Source organism: Atractosteus spatula, chromosome 9 (genome assembly GCF_055471065.1).
Source record: "Atractosteus spatula isolate fAtrSpa1 chromosome 9, fAtrSpa1.hap1, whole genome shotgun sequence".
In the NCBI taxonomy this organism is placed as follows: domain Eukaryota; kingdom Metazoa; phylum Chordata; class Actinopteri; order Semionotiformes; family Lepisosteidae; genus Atractosteus; species Atractosteus spatula.
In genome coordinates, this window is record NC_142714.1 from 27,282,221 (window position 1) to 27,300,562 (window position 18,342).

Below are 18,342 nucleotides of genomic sequence, written 5' to 3' on the forward strand. Positions count from 1 at the left end.
TATTGTAATGTCACGTATTGTCACACAGCTGTTAAGTGCTTGGGGACAACCTTGTTGTGAAAGGTGCTATTTAAAAATAAATTGAATTGAATTGAGTACTATATGTAATTACATTTTTATGCTGTCTGGATCTCTAATATAAATATCTTGAATTTCATACTTTATCAAAATGGTTATGTACTATTGATGCTTTTCTAAGTTTTTTATGTAGGTGCTGATATTGGTTTTTTTTCATAATAGAATCATGTAAATGTGTATAGAATAAATTTCTACAACATCATTTGTTTTTTCATAATGTTGTGCCAAAAATGCAGTAATATAAAATATCAGTTTCTTGTTCAACCCACTGAAGTTTACATTTCAGGTTTGATTTCAGAATCCAGGTTTATGAAATTTTACTTGGAAAATTTGAACACCTTTCTAATTTAGACATGTTTTAGTTCTTTACCATTGACCTTTCTTTTATTACTGTTGAGTTTTTATTTGTGTGGAAACCAGATAAGAGATGCTTATGTTTGAATGACTACTGTAAAAGCTTGTATTTGGAGGTAAGGGACTTAAAGAAAAAAACTTGTTGGGGATAAAACATACTGTACACCTCTACAGAACTAGAGAAAAACAGACAGGAGATAGTAATGAGTGCTGGATGTTTTACTGAATTCCATCCCTCCAGGTTCCCCTCTTCAACCACTGAAGAGAGTTAAATCATTTTCTGACTGCTCTGCACTTTGTTGCTCAGTGGTTGTTCTACTCTCTTTGCTACAACTACTTTTCTTTAATCACAGGCCACGAAGGAAGTGATTGAGCGGGAGGCCCCTGGGATGGCATTAGCAATGCTGATGGGATCACTCAATGTCACCCCGCTGGGCATGCTTTCCAGGTAAGCAAAGCACAGCACAGCTGAAAGTAAAAAGGAACGATCAGCCTGTTCCCTTAAACCCCCCTCTTCACTTGACTCCTCCAGTTCAAAGCACAAAATACTATGTTTATTTCTTAATTTCTTTCAAGATTTTATTCCTTCTTTTTTGATAATGGTTATGACGACTATTGGACCTTGTTTTGCTATCATATCTCAGAGATCTTGAAAAATGTATCATTCCTGGTTCTGCAGAGAAGGGAAATTGGTTATTTCTCAGTTATTCAAACTGAGAAAAGATTACAGACTTTCTTTACTTTCTTCCTAACTCTATAACGAAGTACTGAATTTTAAATAATTATTTGTGTAATACAGAAATGACAGAATTGGCTGTGCATACTCCAGCTGCATACAAAGTTTCATTTCTAGATTGGCAGTTCTCATGACTGCTATTTTCTCAGCTCATCAATGTAACCATCATGATTTCATCTGTTTATGGTGTCTACCAGCCATTTGTTGTTTATTTTAGACTCTCTCATTTGTAACCTTTCTTATTTAATAATTTTACATGCCAAGAACAGAGTATTGCATGACTAGGTTTCTGGTTGCATCCTGACATCTTTGAATTTTAAAGTGTGGGGCTCCATCAAAGATATTCTCTTTTCATCTTTTTCAGTGTAGGACCATAATCTCGCGGGAGTTAATATCCATACATTTCTTCACTTTGCATTTTGCATTTGCAACAGTTATTCTAGTTTCTTTGGCTTTGGTTTAGCTTTGGTTAAATTGGAAAGAAGAGAACATTCTTTAAGAGTTTTGAATCTGACATCCAGATGAACCAACCAAATCATGATGGCAGATTCAGTAGCATAATATGTAAAACTTTCTTCAAACAGCATTCATTATATGGCTTAGGTCCCTGTTGTCATTCAGGAATCACATTGAAGTAATGAGTTTTGTAATGGGTTCACTAGTAAGGATTGCTGCATGTATACCATTATAAGCAGAACTGAAGAGTGTTTAAAGATCATGGAAGATATTGATACTTTAGGGGAATCTTTCAGACTGCCATATGATTCAAAGAATTAAATATTTTTGTCAAGTCAGAAAATGATAAGCAGAGTTGCTCCCAACTTTTTTATTTTAATCAAGGGATTGTAAAACTCATGTCAGCTATGCCTGTTTAGGGTCATGAACCCACAGTGGGATTCCTGGGGATGTTCTTCAGCAGTAGGAAAAAGATCAGGAGAATGTCTGTAATGAACTTTCCTGTGATGGACAGCAGAGAGATCACAGTCATATTTGTGTCCTTTCTTGAAGATTATCACAGCCATGACATCCTTTAAATCTTTTGGGATTACCTCTTCATTTCATGTCATTTTTAAGAGAGTAAGGAGCTGTAGATTTAGTTCCTGTATATTGTGCTCCATAGGTTTAGAGTAAGTGGTTACCAAGCTTATCTCTCATTTCTGTTGTTGATTGGATTCTTGAATGAATAGATCTTCAAAATGCATTTTCTTCTTAAAGTTCTGCCATGTTTGAACACTTCTATTCTTGATCAATTTTTGATAGATTTTACTTAAATTGGTCTTGACAATGCTCTCTGAAAAATACTGATTCCTATTGACATTGCTTCTTCCACGGGCAGTGTGATCTACAGTGGGAGCCAGTTTGATAGACATAATTAAGCTGATAAAATGGGGATGGGTTGTGCAGTTGTGTGCACTCGGCATTATCTGAAAATGTCAAAGTCATTCATGTGCCAATGTTCAAACCATGGATTTTCTAAGGAGTTTTATGCTGACAAAACCGGAAATGGTTTTGATTAATCATTGCAGTGAGCATTTAGTACGAAGGAGATTGCCATTGGACTCTTCCAAATCCATGCTTTCCAATGGTTGTATTCCTAAGACTGGCACTTCTGGTATTCTGGTATTCTTTCACTTCTGGTATTGAAGTCTCAGTCAGGAGACTTCTGTCATCCTTCAAGATTCCACAATTTGGCTGATCTTAGCATAGAAATCTCTTGTCTTCTTTACCTGAAATTAGAGTAGGAACATATTCCTAAAATCATGCAGGCATATTGGTTCCCTTCTAATTTGAGATGGTGTTGTGAGGTGCTCATTGATTCCAACATAAAGTACAAATTTGGGACATATAGCCCATTTAGTAGTTAGTAGTTAATTGATCCAAGGATCTCATTCAGCTGTTTTTTAAAAGAAATTGGCTGGTTAGCTCGTTCAATACTCCCAGTTTCATAAACTTTGTACCAAAAGGCGTTAAAACCATAACAAATGATTATTGGATAATAGCATTAGTTACATTTTAAGTGGTTCTCAGAATATTATGAATGTTTTTTTTTGTTTTTATTCTTACACATACAGTTCTAAGAAAAGGTTTGTGAACCCTAAGAATAAATTAGAAAATTTCATAATTTTACCATGAAACCATGTTAGGATTGTAAATATGTAATAAGGTTTAAAATAACCAATTCCATGTCTCTTGAAACAAAATTATGCATTAACTAAACTGAGTAATTAACATACAGGGATGTGAAAAAGTAATGGAACTCCTGGTTTTATTAAATAATTAAAGGGAACAATTATAATCAAGAGTTTAAATAAGTAGGTGGATCTTGGGTGCAGCGTTTGCAAGACCTCACCTGCCATGCCACGATCTAAAGAAATCTCCGAGGACCTTAGAAAAAGAGGTATGAATGCTCATCATTCTCAAAAAGGTTACAGAACCAATCCATTTTGCGACATATGGATAGACTGCTTTGCTGCCTTAGGACCTGAACCACTTGCTGTGATTCACAACTGCATAGTATTGGAAGATTCCAGTGGAGAACATCATTCTTCTGTGACCTGAAGGTGAACCTAAAATGTGTCTTGCAGAAAGACAATGATCTTAAACATAAAAGCAAATGAATGAAAGAATGGCTGTTGAAGAAGAAATTCTACTTTTTAATGATGGCCAAGTCAAATTCCCAACCTAAACTATATGAAAATGTTGTGGCAGGACCTGAAGCAAACTGTTCTTGCAAGGTAGGCCTCAAATATCACACAGTTTAAGAAGTTCTATAACGATAGATGGGGTAAAATTCCTCAAAACTAACGTGAGAGACTGATCAACTGTTACAGCAAACATTTAGTTGCAGTCATTGCTGCTCAAGGAGGTGCCAACAGTTACTGAAAGAAAAGGTTCATATACTGTACTTTGTCATACATGTATATTAAATGTGGCATCATTTCAGGATAAATTAATGTTGAAAGAGTATCATGTTTTGTGTAGTTTATTTCTTCATGTTAACTTTATTATTAAGACTTAGATTAAGATGTACTGTAGTAACATTTAAGGTTTCAAAAACTGGAAATCCTAAGGGGTTCACAAACTTTTTCGATGCACTGCAAACTATCCCAAAAGATTTGCTTTTTGTTTGCAGTTATTGACTCCTAAATGGTTATTTTCTGTCTAACAGGCCTGTGTGTGGGATCAGAGGGAAGACTCTTATCATCAACCTGCCTGGCAGCAAAAAGGGCTCACAGGTGAGTTCAATTTCTTGCATGTTAAAAGTATTATCAACAAAATTCAGCATTGTTTCTACAGCTTTAGAGGAGATGAAGCTGTGTACATCTCTTTTATTTCAGTACATTTGTGCATAATGTGTTTTTTAAAATATAAATAACACCTAAGCAAGTATGTAGTATGTGGGCACTGTAGTTATTCAGTTGTTTAGACTGGAGTTAAACTTCTAATATTAACTTTAGAACAACTTTAAGAATTAAGTGGTTTGGTTCAACAGGATTTCACTGTGTTATAAGGCATGGGGTAAAGCCTAGAGAATTGTACCTCCAAAAATGGCAATATGCCACAGCGTCCTAAACTCCTGGGGAGAAATAATGTGATTATCCTGTACTGATGATTAATTACTTTAATAATTGGGAAAGTCACTGTCTTTAATAGAGGGCAGTGAAAGAATAAAGATAATGGTACCTGAGGCATAAAGGTTATGGTACCTGAGGCACTGAAACCAGAATAGAGCTTCTTTTGCTCTCCTGGTCAATTAACAATGAAGGAAAGGTTTATACTGTACAGACCAGACTATTGGAGAAAGATTAATGTATGATTTTGGTCTTCTACTGTCTCCTGTATATCTGATAAAACTAAGTCTTTTAGTACATTCCGTTCATCAATAGAAATAAATTCGTCAATTGTGGATATTAGTCTTCTGTGTACTGTATTCCAAATCTCTTTACCATAATTTCATACGAATGGGTTGTAACTTCTGGCAATCTCTGTGCACTCTGTATTCAGCTCTACCAGTTGACATCCAATTTATTTACTTAACTGTATTGGACTTGTCTGCAATGTGACTTTCTTCCATAAGTTGTCAATTTCATTTGTCTGAAATGGTTTATGCTCTAGGAATTGCATTAGTATTGCATTAAAAGCATTGCATATGTTAACAAATAATGAGAAAGGGAAGAAACATTAGTGTGTCTTTGATTCTCTATAGGACTGTCCTTACATAATCAGTATCTGTAATCTGTATGTATTTTTGTCCTCCAGGTATCCCTGTACTACTGCAGTTAAACTAATTTAAGTAATAATTAAGAAATTAGCACAAAATCTGTGACTAACTGTAAAATAATAAGTAATTAAGATGGGTATTTGTGGCCATCAATAATTTGATTAATTTAAAGAAAAGTTTATAGATCTAAAAATGACTATATAGGAAACATTCAATTGAGTGAACATATACAGGAACACCCCTCTGATTGTGTTGTACATAGATAGGTATAAATTACAATAGCTTCCAAATCTGTAAGTACCCTTGAATAACTGTAGTTGAACATTTTAGCAAGAAAATACAGGTGCACATCAAGATTGTCCAACATTTCTAAAATAAAATGTATGATACAAATGTATGAAAATGAGTCATAGATATAAATAATGGCATGTCTATAAAACATATAACATCCTAAGTAGAACAATGTTCAAATATCTTCAGACACTTTAAATACATGCTGAAAAACAAATCTCATGTAATGTTTTTTAAGTCATTTGTTAGTTTTACAAAGCCCTAGAAGGTTATAGTAGCCTCTAGAAGTCATGTTGATTGGCAATAGGTATTAAAGGAAGTCTGACCCAGAAGCAAAACACTAGCACCATGACATCTTGGGGAATGTCGAAGATCTGTCCACAGCTCTGAGGTGAGAGACTGAATAACTGTAGTGATGACTATGAAAATACATAAGATATTCAAGTTTTTACTGTAGTGTTCATTGTCAATAAGTAATACACTAGTTACAACCCAACCCGGAAGAAAGATTTATTCAGAAGCATGGCCAAAAATATTGTTTGAGAGAATAACTTGCACTCAGTGGTAAAAACTGGAATCATCTAAAAAATCTTGAGTCAACACTTAAATTCTAGTGCTGCAAAAAAGAAAAAATATGAATCTTACAAACATTAACCAGCTCTCAAATCAAACAGGACCACATATTGTGGTTGAATGAAAGATTTGTTTTTAGTCTCACCAGGATTATTTTAGCATAGAAAGGTAAAGCCCATGTTCAAAAAGAAAGGCATCTCTTCTGTGGAAAAAAATTGTTTTGCTTTGCTTTACAGTTGATTTCCATCCTCTAGTCCTGGTTAGAACAGAGAAGTCAATTGTAAATAATGTTTATCACAATTTTTTATTTTGGTACTTTCTGTCATGAAGCTGAAGCTTGGTCAGAATTCAGCTTTGCAATACAGTGAATATAGAAACCATGTGTCCAACCCAAAGACCAAAAGGTAAAGAGTATAATTCCCATTACTGATGTGATTTTGTGGCCTTATGGTCGTGTGGCCATGGCTTGTCATGTGTAAGATGTAAACATAAGGGAATAATTTTGCACAAAGTGTGGTGAAATGCGTGAGATGAGAACATTGTCTCTATGGCTTTGCATAATCAAGCAGTGATTAATAAACTTTTAACTTTATCTGCTGGCATGGTATTGCATTGGCCCCACCTCCACCTCTGAACCAGTCCACTTGTGTACCACAGGGGTAATATCATAAATGGTACCTCTCCCTACTCAGGCTTTTGTTTGTATTTAATGGGTCTGCATGGAGCTAGTGATGGTTTAGGTTTTTAAGTGCTGTTTGTTGTGTGAGTCTGAAAATGCATACAGTTAAAATATTCTGGACATTATTACCATTGTGGGTTGTACAGTGCAGGCAGACCTTTGAAATCCCTTTTTCGTTAAGGGTAGAGTACATCATAAGGTGTCTGTATTTTTCTTTCTTTTATAGCCTCGAGCGTGCTCCTTTGTCCATTTCTCAGTGAACTCCAAAGATTCAGAGACTATTACTTCATAAATATGGGGTTTGTTAGGTCCTCTTCCTTTTTAAGGAGAAACCTATTTTAATGAGACTAAGGTGAGCCCTAGTGTTGTATTCTGACTGCTCAGTGGTCTAGGTTTCTGTGTAGGTGACAAATTGTTGATCTCACAGGTTATACTAATCTAGAAGGATTAGTAAACACTATAGAAGATGCAAAAGAAATTCAAAAAGATCCAAAAGAAATCTCATAAAGCCAATTCATGACTGGCACCTGGAAGATGGCATTTAATATAGACAAGTACAGGTAGAAAAAATAAAAACTGTTTATCTAGACACCTGATTTAGTTAGTAAGACCATGTTAGGATATATAGGTAAAGGATGTTCTGTTAAAATTGAACAATGTGCAGTTAGAATATGATGTCCTTTTTTAATCATCACAATACAAAAAAAGTATTGTTGGTCTGAAATCAGTCCAAGAACTGACACCAGGTAAGAACTGGGTTCAAAGGAAAGTCCTACACTGACAGGCTAAAAGAACAGGGAATTAATTCAAGTATTCAAAATTCTCAAGGTGAAACATGAGCCAGAAGGCATAAATGAAAACTATGGGGAAGTGTATTTAAAATCAAGATCAAGAGGCACCTCTTTAAGCAGCTGACTGACATACAGACTGAAGATTGTAGGAGTCTGAAATAAGTTATTAGCTATATTGTTGGAGCTGATATTCTGGCTTATTTCAATTATCAGCTGGATCTTCAAATCAGTAGAGCAACATTTAACATAATAAAAACAGAAAATAATACTGGTATTGATAACATTGAGATGGACTCCTCAGGGAAAAAAAGAAAAGTAAATGGCTGCACAGATACAGCCATTCAGAATGTGCATCAAAACATTTGTCTGTGGAAAGCGTTGTGCGCTGTACTGTGGTATGATTCAGCATACCAAATTTAGCTTTTCACTGCCCAAAGAAGATCGATAGGTGGCAATTGTGGTGTGCTGGATGTTAGTGAAATTGTGGCTTAATTTAATCTGTTGTACTACCTCTTTAAATCTGCTTAATAAGGAATCATGTAACTAAAGGAAAATTTTTGGTAGCTTAAAATAAAAAGAATGGAAGTATAATAACGTTCAGAATGTCATTAACTATATTAATTTATTAACATATATATAGACCTGCCGTGATCCTTTCAAGGCCACTGACCAGTGACAATCCCCCCCCCCCCCTTTGGGGCAGGATTAGTCACCTTTCCTGAGCAAATTGTACAGGCACAATGCCAACCGCCAACCAGCATTCTTGTTCCCTTTAGAATTTTGTGGCCATCGAAGCAGCCCTCCATACAACACTTCTCTGAGGAAAGACACACCACCATGAAGTAGATATCCTTCAACAGGTGCTGCAGGGAATTGCAGTTTAGGAGTATGAAGATTTAATTGTGGAAACAGTGGTGGTGCTCGGGCAGAAGTACTGTAGTTGAGATTGGATGTGCAGATTGGATGTGTGGCTTTACACCAGAAGATTAGAAGAGCACTCAAAGAGAAACACCTACTGTAGATAGCAGTCCAAATGGAGTGTCCATGGTGATAGCTCCATAGTTCTGGCTGCTGTTTCTGACCAGGGTCTCCATCTAAACGAGGTAAATTGAGGGGTCTCCCCCACCACAAACACAGACTCATGGCCAGTCACAGGGAACTTGAAGATGACAAAATCTGAGGTACAGATAACTGTGATGCAGGACCTCAACGTCCTAGCAACAGCAACAGCCTGGCAACTGTTCCTAGCAACAGCCATGCTGGCAGGGACCTTAGAGGGATCAAGAAAGGTCTGGTAGATGGCAAAGTCAAAATGCTTATCTGCAGTGCATTTCTTCAGGGTCATAATAGCAGGAGGACAAATGAGAATCCACACAACAGTCCTTGCCACAGGGGGGGAGAAAGGTTCTCTGAACCTGCCGGCCTTTGAAAAACCTGTAGTCCTCTTTTGGCTTGATGTTGCGGTAAGGAAATGTCACTTGATTTTTATGCTTTGTCCACCTGAGGTGACACTTGCCACCTTCACAGTGTAGAGCTTTCTCACAGGTCAGACAAGACAGGCAGTGTAAGAGATGTCTACAGTATGTGTTCAGCTGCCTACATTTTTCCACCACTTAACCACAGGACTGGACAATTTCCACCACTTAATCTAAACTTTCTGAGGATCCCTGAACCTTGATCTCCTCCAGGCTGCCAGCAGGCAGCATCATAGTCATGCACACATCACTGCATAACAGGCCCTTAAATTGATGAGAAGTTAATATTTTCTCTTGACGATGAGTTCGTCAATCACCAACTATAACCAAGACCAAATGCACTTATGTACTGCTGTTTTAGTGTTTCAATGGAGGGTCGGTTTCTTGAGTTACCTGTGATACTGTCTAGTGCTGGGATAATAACTTTGCTCATATTAAATGGCTGCATCTGTGTGACAGTCATTTTGTTTGTGTTACTTATTGGAAAATGTGAGAACTACAGGATTTGGGCCTTTCTTAAAGATACCATTAAATCATACTTATTACTATCACGGAGATTCATGATTAAATAAGCATCAGTAGCGGTATATACTGTACCTCATTGTTCATCAGTGATCTAATCCACATAATCTGTACTAACATATTAACATACTATAATTAAAGTAAAACAGTGGGATAATTGTATTGCATCTTAGGGCAGGAACATAGAAATAAGGGTTCAAGACAGTATAAATCCAGTCCATTCTGTGATAAAGATCAGACTTGCAACTTTCATCAGAGTCTGTGCCGCAACAGGAAAGAAGGACATCTGGAGCAAGTTGCATAATCATAAAATGGGTTTATAACAAGAGTTTATAAAAAACGGTAAATGAACAGAAAACAGAACACTTGTAAACTCTGTGAATGGTTTATGTCTACACAAGAAACTCATTTAACTCTTCTTTGATTGAGAATAATAATTGTTTGTACTTCCAGGGTTTTACAGTCTGTAATAGTAGCATAAATAAAGAATACAGTCTTTATATAGTGCCTTATTTGTTTTCATTTCCAAATTTTTCCTTGCAACACAATACATCAAATATCAGTAATTACAGCAAAAATATAAAAGAAAATCCTGATCAGAGATTATATTGCAATCCATGGTGCTATAGAGGAAAGACAAAAAAGAATCTGTGGACAAAAACATTTTTAATGTTTGTATTTTAAAATTGTATTTTGTTCGGGGTGATTTGTCACTGTTTTCACAAACTTCAATTTATTAAACGTCTATTTTTGAGACAGGGTGTTCCAGACCTTTGTTTAATTTCTGAAATTTCTTTTAACCTTTTCTATGAATACCTGCGCTCATTATTGCAGTAAAAACCCTATTTAGAATCCGCTAAATGGGGAATATAATATGGAATCGCTTATCTAAAGAAATTAATAACGATATTAATTTAAGGATCTAAATATATGTGTTTATATAGCTGGTAGTATTACTGTAATCCACTTTCTTTGTAAACATGTTTTATGTTTAATTTTTAATTTTAATCAATATTAGTATTAAATTTCGCACTGTGATAAATTGGTGCACTTCCACATCTTGTAAAAACATTAATTTGCAAGACTGTGTTCAAACATAAGTTAAATCTGACTATCAGAAAAACGGGTTTCACTTTTTTTCTGTCTCTCCCTTCTCTCACCCAGTGCGATTCGGACACAAGATGGTTAAAAATGGGAACAGGCTAGAAGGAAAGGGAAGGGCTAAAACTGTTACCTGTCCTGGATAAAGCGGTTAGAAAATAGGTGGATTTACACTTGTAAAAAACGTTACAATTTTAGTGCAATATGGAAGATATTATTAATAATAAATGACCTTGGACGGTCTGTAAACTGAAGATTTATAGAGGAGACACGTTGTGTCTTTTATTTCCAGCTTGGAATTAACTTTTTTCTTACTAGTATATTCCATTGCAGCCACTTTATGTAACACAGCTCCGTACGTCTCACAAAGGCTAGGAGTGTTAACACCCCGCTGTGTAATGTTATGTACTGTAGAATAGACATTTCTGCTCGGGGGATGGGAAGGAATTTTCAGTAGCATGCTCTGTTGTCATTGTTGCTGTTTAACATAAGGCAACCAGCAATCAAATGAACTGTTTTTTCTTTCTTGTTTTTCCATACTTTAGTTTTAAAACTTGAACAAAAATGTGCCACATGCAAACAGCGCGATGTTGTATAGTTTTAAAGCCACTACAGTATAGCTTGTGGAAAATACGTTTATTTATATTGCACCAAAGCTTAACTCATTTAGAGCACCCAACATTACAAACTCCAGGTTAAAAGGAACTTTTTTCCAGGGAGTAACCCTTGTAGGCATCCTCTCACGAGGCACCAATAAATGTAGGGTTTTGTGCATTTACTGGGACAATTATTAATTGTAGCAGTAAGTCACAAAATGATTCTTTGATGGCTATTAGAAAACCGACCTTGCGGGATAACTCAGCAACGCACACACACGGATACCAATACCTGACAATACATTTATTAATACATAAAATGTGCATATAAACATAACAGATCTTATAGTGAGGGTTAGCAGAATACAAAAGGTATATATTCAATCACAAAGAGTTACAAACCAAGAGGGACATACATTCAGTATACCATTCACTTAGACTGTTTCGTAAATGAACTTGGATTACAACTTCTACACTAGATACTCAAAAGCAAGTACATCACTCATAGGAATTAAATTGATATCAACTGGCGTTGAAGGTAACAATTGAATTCTCAAGCTGTAATGCAGAAGGTTGAATATTCATCCAATCTGTGGGGACTCAGCTCTCCCGCGGACACAAAGGAACAGTGGAAGGCTGTTGCTGTGTCCAATCGGCGTTCTCTAGCCCGGTGCCAGGCAGTGCTGGTTCAACGTGAGAGAAGGAGAGAGATTTCTGCTGCGGCACGCTGACAGTGACTCTCTGAAGACCGGCTAGTTAGTTCTGACTTTACTAGCGAGAGTTTATGAACACGAGAAAAGTGACTGCGGGTCCAAGTAGGTCACACTCTTTAGACGGGAAGAAGACTGGTTCGTTCCCATTGTAGTGTTTGTCCTGAATCCTGAGATTCAGCTGTCCACAGTTCCGACCGTAGTACACTCATTGATCAGGTGAGCATTCGCGTTGGGTTCACGAGGCTTGCTGCTGGGCTAACCTTTGGTTATGTGTGGCGACCTCCGTTCTCGACTCTTAGAACAAAGGAAAGTCCTGGCACTTGGACACACTGGCCGTTACGTGATTGTCCGAGATGAGTCTGAGAATGTCCTGGAGGAGCCCTGTGCTGCCTGTTTTACCTGGAGGAACTACGGTCATTGATTGGTTTAAAGTTCTGCGGTCATTTGAGACCCACGTGGGGTTAACCTGCCCTACCAGTTCCTGATTGGCTGAGGATGAGTAACAGTACACTTTGACCTTAGGGTTGTAAACCTTGGGATGAGACTCTCCCTTGGAATCTCCCAGACAGTAAGGCGCCAGAGATGACCATTTATTAGGGTTGCTGGTGAATCTCAGCATTGGGAGTTGTTCTTTATCAGGACACTCTATCAGCTAGAAAAACACCTTAAATGTGAACCAAATGGAATGGCCTCTCTGTATCCAGCACCACTGAGATGAAGGAGAGAAGGACTGGCAAGGGAGCAGCAAACTTAATTCCTATATTTTTAATTAGCCTTGCCGCTACACCCTGTTACAAATGGGAACAGCGCATCGGTCCTTGACTATGGTTAAACAGTACATACAATGTCTGGTGGAGTTCCAGCGGTCGCTTTTCTGTGATCTCTACAGAACCGTGATATCTCATCAATGTTTGGTACCAATAAACGGGGGCTTCACAGACTTCCTTCTTTGAACTCAACTGCTCTCCAGTAAATAATGTACAGTTTATCACCTTCTGCAATGCTTCTAATTTAGCAGGATTTGCGCAATAAGCACATTGTTTAATGGGGATGACATTACCCACGTCCATATCACTGTACCACACAGGTTTCAGTCGGAATGTCTGTTAATAAAACAGAGTGCCTTCCAATACGTACAGTATAACTACTGCATGATTTCTTTATCCATTTCAGCTAAATGAGGGAAATTAAATCAGTCAGAATCTCGGAGTGCCAATTGTAAAAATAACCCTTCTTCCCTCCTTTGTTTAAAGACTTTCACAAAGTAATCCTTAATCACAGTACCATCACTTAATTTGTCCAGATACACAAATTCACGCCAGAGCCAAAACAAACTTTAATAGTGGAGTATTTTTATGCATTTGGCTATATGAGAAACAAACCGAAAGTAATGCTCCGATCATGCTTTGAACCACCTGGGTGCAGCTCGCTACATTACAGCGCTCATTACCACTTCAAGGACAATAGAAGTTTTTTTTTAAAAAAAGAAACAAATGTTTCCAAAACGTCCACTTTACTTAAGCTGCTTAGTTACACGATTCCATATTAATATAACTATCAAGTGACATTAAATCACTATAACATTTATCTTTTTACAATAACAGCAAGTAGTGTTCTTACTACGTATTCGTAAGAAAAGGATAAAACGTTATAACTTTTTATGAAGTACAGAATATAAGTTTAATAATGTTAGAACAAGCACATTAAAACCAGAACCCATGTAAGTTACCAAGTTAAAGACTTTGATGCATAAAATATTTATGCATAATTAAAATATTTATGATGAAGGTGGAAGGTTGTGTACTTTTGTCCAACTGAGCAATCTTACTTTTATAAAATATACTGACTGTTTAATGTTTAATGATTAACATACTGTAATGCACAGTTTAAAATTATTAAAAGTCTAAAGAGTATACAACTTAAATTCTTAATTGGAAAAAGATTGTCCCTCAGCAGTGACCAGGATTCGAAACCAAATGCTGTACATGAGACGTTAAGCTTTATTAGCTCTACCTGGCAGTTTTACAAGGTGCTTCCAGATACTATTATCATATTTTAACTAACATGTGGTATGATGCTGTATATTGCGCCACGCCCACACATTTTAATGCAGTGTACCTCGCGGTTTTGAATGGCTGAATCTGTGTGTCCTATTGTTTTCCTACTTATTATTATGTTTCATTTACCATGTACAGTATCTGCCCAATTCCAATTTAAATGTTTGTAAATCAGGTCTGTTTAGACCTAATAACACCCTGGTTGTCAAGTACTCTCCTTTGCTTATGTCAACAAATTTTTTGGGGACTGATTGTGTTGTTTTATTTATGGAGCAAATAAGGAAGAACACCAGTCCAAACATCGAAACATAGATCACTGTTAGTGTTAAAAAGCCAAAAACAAATTATTTTGATTCGTAATTCTTGAGATGTATATGTCCAAAGAGTTGACGCATTGCCTTCCTGCCACGTTTGTTGTGATAGGACAGGCAATCATCTGGTCTCCATTTAGGGAGCCACAGCTGCAGGGAATTGATTGAAGCTTCAACTGTGAGCTACAACCATGGGCTGTGCGATTTATGTGTTATGACCTATCTCTTTTGAGAGACTCCAGGGGCTATCTCAGCTTCAGAGAAAGAAGGAAAATGGCTTCTCTGAAGTAACAATATATGTTGGTGGAAATCACTGCTAAACCCACTGTGTGCAAGTGTGTTTGGCTTGATGTTTGGCTTGTTTGGCTTGGTGAGAAGCAACTGCAGCAACAGGGATGTTTGAGTGTTTGTGTTCATCAGTGACACAGTGTGGGAGGGTACACAAGGACTGAAAGTCAGAAGGCTGCTGAGGTATAGATAAGATAAGATCACTTTATTGGCCACATACAATTTCTTATACTAGGAATTTGTCTTTTCGCATACCCCAACTTGCTCTCCATGAGACACACAGACAGGGAGAGAAGCCTGGGGTCAAAGCACAGAGTCAGCCATTTATACGGTGCCCCTAGAGCAGCTGGGGTTAAGGGCCTTGCACAGGGGTGCAATGGAGTAGAATTCCTCTGCCGGCTGTGGGATACAAACCAGCAACCTTCCAGCCACAGGCGCAGATCCTTAGCCACCGCATCACCCTGGTGGAAGAAAATAAGAAAAGATCATGGTGTGTGCTGTGCGAGTGTGACTGAAGTGTGACTAAGAGTGTTTTTGTGAGGATGCAGCTGTGGAGGGTGTATCCCATCTTGCGCCCGTTGCTTACCAGAATAGGCTCCAGCTAACCTGCGACTCTGAAATGGACAAATCGGTTAGAAAATGTAGATAGTGCCAGTTTTAAAAAGGTTGAATTCAATAACAGTTTTGGCCACATTTAAAGTAACAGTATTATACTGTGCAGTGTCTTGCAATTGTATTCACCCTCTTACAATGATGTCCCATGTTGTTGAATTAAAAATGATCTATGCTTTTCAAAGCTCATTTTTTAATCAAAACTTGAATGCTGAAACGAAACCCTTTTTTTGTATGAAAGAAGTTAAATGGCAATAGAAAACTGTGAAGAGAAATCTATTAAACCAAAATATCCAATTAAAATCAAAACATGTTAATTAGAATTCGTTGAATTAAATTAGTTGCCTCTCTATGCAGTAATAGTGGTTCACACACTACCTGACTGATGTCATATTACAAGTAAGAATTCCACACATTGGTAATAAGGTTGTAGAAAGGCACAGATCAGATGAAGACTACAAAAAACATAGACACTGAATATCCTTGTGTGCATGGTGAAGTTGATTAATAAGAAGTCGAATGAGACAAAATTGGAACTCTCTGGTCTATATGTTAAGGATTATATCTGGTGCAAACCCAATTAAGCTCATCAACCAGTCAACACCATTGCTAGTTTCCATCATCATGGTAGAAGCAGCATAATATTATGGGGCTGTTTCTCACTACAAGGATTAGGAAGCTTCTCAAGACTGAGAGTCAAATAGATGGAGCAAAATATGGGGAAATCTCACAGAAAAACCTTCGGTCTGGACTGACATTTTCACCTTTCAGCAGCACAAAAAAAAGTCCAAAGCTATGCTGGAGTGGCTTAACAAGAAGAAAGTGAATGTTCTTCACTGACTTGAATCCAACAGAAAATCTGTGACAAGAGTAAATGAGGTCATCAGAGATCATCAACAAACTTGACAGCTTGAATAAGTTTGCTACAAAGAATGGAAGAAAATTATTCCACCCTGGTATGCAAAGTTGGTAGATATTTCTTTACAGTTTCTGCTGACAATTAATTTCTTTTTGGCATAAAAAGTGTTGGGGTATTCTAGTTTTGATTAAACATACTGACTTCTGTAATTATTACATTGAGATACATGACATTATTAAATTGAGAGTACATTATTTGTAATAAAACAAAATGTGACATTATTGGAAGAGGGGGTTTACTTTTTCAAGGCACTATTTCCTGTAAATGTTACTACAAATAATATTTCTAAATATTTAAGAGGGTTTAACTTTGTGGTTTAGGAAATTATTTCTTAAATGGAGTATTTTTCCTAGATGATTTAATTCATTTTACCATCCAAGTGTCATGCAGGGGCTGACTGCGGAGGATAGGGATCCAATGCGGTGCCCTAGGTAGGGTTGGCACTAGACGTAGGCGTAGTCAGAGTAAACAGGCAGGGGTCCGAGTCCGGGAAGGCGTAGTAGAGGCGTAGGCACAGAATCGGTTAGCGAAGGCGTAATCAAGGAAGCAGGCTGGGGTCGGAGTCCGGGAAGGCGTAGAAGAGGCGTAGGCACAGAATCAGTAGGCAAAGGCATAATCGAGGAAGCAGGCTGGGGTCGGAGTCCGGGAAGGTGTAGAAGAGGTGTCGGAGTGGATTCGGAAGGCAGAGGCGTAATCGAAGAGACAGGCAGGGGTCAGGATCCAAGAGTGCGTTCTAGAGGCGAAGGTACAAAATCGAGTTGCACAGAGGTAGTCGGAAAAAGCAGGGTCGAGGTCCAGGGAAGAATCAATAGTAAGACAAAGGCGTAGATAGTAGGAAAGGTCAGGGAGAGAATCTCAATCGTGAGCACTGACCGGGGGACTGATGAGGGTTAAGTAGAGGACTGATTGACGCATGCACGTTTGGTATGGGGAGAGCTCATGGAAATGCGGGAGCGCTTGCCTGCGTGAGGGAGATTCGTGACACCAAGCTTGTGATGACAAAAGGAGCAGTGAAGAATTGAAAACAAAATCTTACTGCTTTTTTTAGTTAACAGCACAACAACTTTGTCAAATTATGGTATCATGTGAATTTATGAACTAAAGGACTTTATCTTGATTTTATTATATTAATAGGATTTCTGTTGTGATACAGATACAGTTGTGTATTTCTTAAATGCAAACTTGTACAAGTAAGAAGTATGTGTGTTTCAAAATATAAGGTATTAAGACCTCCCATGGTTATGTATTATTCATGCATAACTGCTCCATAATCAAAAATATGTAATTGGCACATATTGTTTTAACAAAAAAAAAGTCTCCAAAACTGTTCAAGTACATGTCCCATATGTCAAGCTACTGCACTAAGAAATCTTTTTTGCCAATGGACATGTTTGTGCATGGTATCAAGGAAAATATTGAGTTTGATTACAATCACAGCAGGTTTCATGGATTTATCTTTCATAATCATACCCATTCCCATCTGTGGAGGAGTTGTTTGGTCACCCAGGTCACCCAGGTCAATGATCATCTTAAATGTCCATCCTTTTGCTATCCAAAACACTACACCATACCCCCTCAGTTTAATAAAATGACATAGAGTCCATATTCCCCTGTTAACTGGCAAGGAATTTTAGCTGAGATCATGTCCTTTGAATACTTCAGTATTTGACCATGTTCGCACAAAGTCAGACATTTGTAAAATGATATTTGGTGGCTCTCTTCAGAGAATGCATAATGAAGCAGACAAGGTTAAAGCACTGCACCTGTTAAAATTATATCCATGTGAATCTTTTTCACCTTTATCTTGCTTCCTTACTTATTGCAGTTACTATGTATATTTTTATATTCCTTTAGTTGCTTCTTAAAAAAAATAAATTTAAAAATAAGAGACCAAAATGAAATCATTTTGTGTTTGAAAGAATGGCATGGTCTGAAATGTTCTTAAATTATATCATATTGTTAAGTGCCATAGTAGGACAACAATAATTAAAAATAAGCAATTTAAGTGCAGTATGAAGACAAAA

At 37.2% G+C, this 18,342-nt stretch overlaps 1 protein-coding gene across 11 annotated transcripts in view; it reads left to right on the forward strand.

Moving 5' to 3' along the window:
- The window catches only part of gphna (gephyrin a), a 475,089-nt gene that overhangs the window by 315,616 nt on the left and 141,131 nt on the right, over positions 1-18,342 (forward strand). For all 11 annotated transcript variants that reach the window (XM_088924522.1, XM_088924523.1, XM_088924516.1 and 8 more), the window contains exons 5-6: positions 786-880; positions 4,338-4,404. In XM_088924522.1, the coding sequence (XP_088780648.1) occupies positions 786-880; positions 4,338-4,404 (162 nt within the window). The remainder of the gene's footprint in view (positions 1-785; positions 881-4,337; positions 4,405-18,342) is intronic.